Source organism: Pteropus alecto, unplaced genomic scaffold (assembly GCF_000325575.1).
Source record: "Pteropus alecto unplaced genomic scaffold, ASM32557v1 scaffold105, whole genome shotgun sequence".
Classification (NCBI taxonomy): Eukaryota; Metazoa; Chordata; class Mammalia; order Chiroptera; family Pteropodidae; genus Pteropus; species Pteropus alecto.
The window spans coordinates 7225403-7228940 of NW_006436294.1; the positions used below are offsets into that span (position 1 = coordinate 7225403).

The window sequence follows — 3538 nt, forward strand, 5'->3', positions numbered from 1 at the left end:
GGCGGCCTCCACGGCGCTCATGGTGGCTGCCCGAAGCCCGCCCTGCTCCAGGGCGTGGAGCCCGTAGATGGTGGTGCCACTCGGCGTGCACACGTCTGTCCGCAGCTGGGCTGGGTGCTGTCCCTTCTGCAGCAGCATCTTGGCCGTCCCCTGGGAAGGGGGCGTTGGGAGCCAGTGACTTGGGAGAGGCGGGGGGTCCCCTTCTCCAGCTCAGCCCCACTCTGTCCTGTCATCATGCGTCCCCTGATCTCGGCCTGGGCTTCTTGGGCCCACTGTCTCCCTTCCCACTGCTCCCAGGAGGCACGCAGGCCCATCCCCTTCCACATGCTCCCCTGCGGCCGCCATCACTCACCAGCAGGGTCTGAGCAGCAATGCGGTGGGCCAGGCCGCTGGGCATGCCCATCTTGATGGCACCCTCGGCCAGGGCCTCGGAGAAGGTGCACACCTGTGGGGGCAGTGGTGTCAGCGCCGGCACTCCCCTGCACACAGCACCCAGCCTTGAGAAGGCTCAGGACCTTCAGGAATAGGGCCCAGAGCACCAACCACCAGCGCAGCACCCAGGCTGAGGCCTGGGCCCAGGAAGGCAGAGCTCGCGGGCAGCTGGGCCTGAGGACAGGGCAGTCACAGGGACTCGGGAAAGCCCTGCTTTGCAGAGGGACAGCCCGTGGGGGCAGGGACTAGACAACACTTACGAAGGCCACACCGCTGCCGCTGAGGCCAGTGTGGATGTCCACTTGGGCCTCAGGCACCTCCTCACACTGCCCGCAGGCCTCCAGCAAAGTCTGCAGGAACTCAGCCTCGCTGCTCCCGGCATGGCGGCCCCGTGCCATCACCATGGCTCCCTCATGGACCACGCAGGGTAGGTTGGGTGAGACCCGCAGCACCCGTGCGGTAGGGGGCAGCAGCTGGCCAGAAGGAGGCTGGAGTCAAGGAACTTGTGGGTCAACCCTGCCAGGCAGGTGCGCACCCAAGTCAGGCCCCCTCCCCAGCTTCCCAGGTACGGGACCAAGAGGAAACCTAACCCTAGTCCCTTAGCCACCTGGCCATCTCTGCAGGCTGGCCGAGAGGCTGTCTGCCACCTGTCCCACCCATCCTGGGGCCAGTTTCGGATGGCGAGGGCTGGGAAGGTGAGTCTGGCCAGCAGAGCCCACTCTGGGGTCACAGCCTCATCCTCACAGGCCACTTACCTCCTCCAGGGTGCTCAGAGAGACCCCAGCAGCCACAGACACCAAGATGTGCTCAGAGGTGACCACAGGGGCCACCTCTGCCAAGACGGCTGGCAGGATGTGGGGCTTGGTGGCAAAGAAGACAAGTGAGCAGGTCTGCAGCACCTCCTGGTTGGAATGAGTGGTCTTGCAGCCCAGAGCCTGCACCAGGAACACCAGGGCCGGGACGGGGTAAGTGGGCGTCTTTCCAGACCGCAGCTCTTCCAGCTGGAGCCCACCTGCCTCCCCATGGGTCTCCGTGCATCTCTCCTGTGCCACCCCAACTCCTGACTCATGCAGCCCAGGACTCACCCAGACCACGCGCTCTTGCTCAGGACCAACCCTGAGCCCAACGGACCCCCTGACGTTAGCACCAACGTGGGCCCTCTGACCCCAGTAAGTACCCATGGCCATCCCTGCCCATCCCAACATACACATACATGCATGCACATGCATACACACACGTGCACACTCGTGCACACACCTTTACTCTGCCCTGGCCCTCCAGAACCTTGACTTTCCGTCTAGCCTTTGACCTCCCTTTCCCCAGCACAGTCTCAAAACTTTAGCTACATAAGCAGCACTTCTCTGGCCCCAAGAAGTATCTCAGAGAGACAGGAGCCAAGAGCCACCCTGGGCCCCTGGGGGGCAGCCTCAACTCAAAGGAGTTGGGCCCCGGCTCACCCGGAAATGGCAGAGGTTCCTGTCAGTTGGCGCACTGGCCAGCACATGCTGGGCTTCCACTTTTCCTGGAGAAAGGCAAGACCTGGGGTCAGTGAGGAGGGAGGAAGGAGAGGAGGAGCCGGCCTGGCCTGCCCTTTACTGAAAGCTCTCTCAGGATCGGCCTCACCTGGACCCTCTGGCCCTTGGCTGGCCTGAGGCTCTCCACAAACCCATGTGCTCGCAGGGGTGCCTGATGCAGCCCAGACCAGGCAATCAGATCCATTCAGTTCTAATCAGTAGTCACTGCCACTGCCTGCTGCCGCTGCTGCTGAATCCAGAGGCCCTGCTCAATGCAGGGGCCAGAAGCCTGCCTTGTCTTGTGGGGATGCAGATCCCAGGGCCCTCTGCCTCTGGGAACAGAAAGGCTGGGGGGAACAGGGGGATAGGGAGGCCCAAAGGGGGCCGAGCTTCCCTGGGAGGGGGTGCATCTATGCTGGGACATCAAAGCTGAGGATAAGTGCCCATTTGGTAGCAATCATCTGTTTGTGGAGCACGGGGCTGGGGAGGTCAGACTTCTGTAACGCCTAACGGGAAGGCAGAAGTACACCCCAAACCTGAACCCAGAACTGATTAACCGTGGCAGTGATGTATACCCACTGTGTATCACACAGACACGCACTGCACTCGACGCTGAAGCTGGACGGCGATAGTGCTGTGCGTTACAGGGTTTTAAGACACCTGAGACTTGCAGTCAACTTTTTGTGACTTTAACCCCTCTGGACTTCGATATCTGGCTGAAGGCAGAAAACCAGCCCGATACCTACACGTAAAGGTTTCTAAATTCCATGGAGTAGGATCAAGCCAGCGTTGTCATCCCCTGCTGGAAACCAATGGTTCTCAACTGGAGAAGATCCCCACGCCCCGCACGTGACTCAGGCAGTGTCTGGAGACTTTTTTTTGGCTGTCACAATTGGTAGGTGCTACTGACATCTAGTGGGGAGAGGCCAGGGAAGCCGCTAAAAACTCTTACGATGTAAAGGATGGAATATCCGGCCCCAAATGTCCTTAGTGCTGAGGTTTAGAAATCCTGTACCATGCCGCCAGGAGTGGAGTTGGCATACGAATAGAAAAAAGCCTCCGAAGGCAAGCAACCAGACAAAGGACAGAGAGTTGGCATGAGATCCCAGGCTCTAAGGGAGAGCTGTGCCAAGCACTGTGTGAACTACATTTCCTAGTAGTCACACGAAACAGGAAGAAACAGGTGAAGCTAAATGTATTACATTTTATTTAATCCAATATAGCCAAAATACTATCCGTTCAATGCATAATCAATATTAAAAACTACTAAAAGATGTTACTTTTCCTTTATAATTCTAAATCTTCCAAATCCGGTGTACATGTTATTCTATACACTCAAAGCACTTCTCAAATCGGACCAGCCACATCTCAAGAACTCTACGACCACTTGCGACTGCTGTGGGGCACCGGCTCTAAGTCTCCCCGCGCACGTCCCTTCCTGCCGTGCTCTCCGGGTGAAGTGAGTCCCGGGGCAGGGTCGGCCCTGGCCCACGCTCGCCCGGCCTCGCTCCACTCTGGGACCCCTGGGCGCACGCCCCAGGCTGCCCTGGCTCCTCCCTCCCCCCGGGACTGCGGGATTCCATCCTTGCGGG

The 3538-nt window shown here is 59.4% G+C and overlaps 1 protein-coding gene across 1 annotated transcript in view; it reads right to left on the reverse strand.

Moving 5' to 3' along the window:
• Positions 1 to 2102, reverse strand: part of PYCR3 (pyrroline-5-carboxylate reductase 3) — a 2453-nt gene extending 351 nt beyond the window's left edge. The window contains exons 1-6 of the mRNA XM_025047598.1: positions 2099 to 2102; positions 1890 to 2017; positions 1188 to 1367; positions 693 to 905; positions 353 to 445; positions 7 to 150 (exon numbers count right to left, since the gene is read on the reverse strand). Coding sequence (XP_024903366.1) covers positions 7 to 150; positions 353 to 445; positions 693 to 905; positions 1188 to 1367; positions 1890 to 2017; positions 2099 to 2102 — 762 coding nt within the window. The remainder of the gene's footprint in view (positions 1 to 6; positions 151 to 352; positions 446 to 692; positions 906 to 1187; positions 1368 to 1889; positions 2018 to 2098) is intronic.
• Positions 2103 to 3538: the final 1436 nt, after the last annotated feature.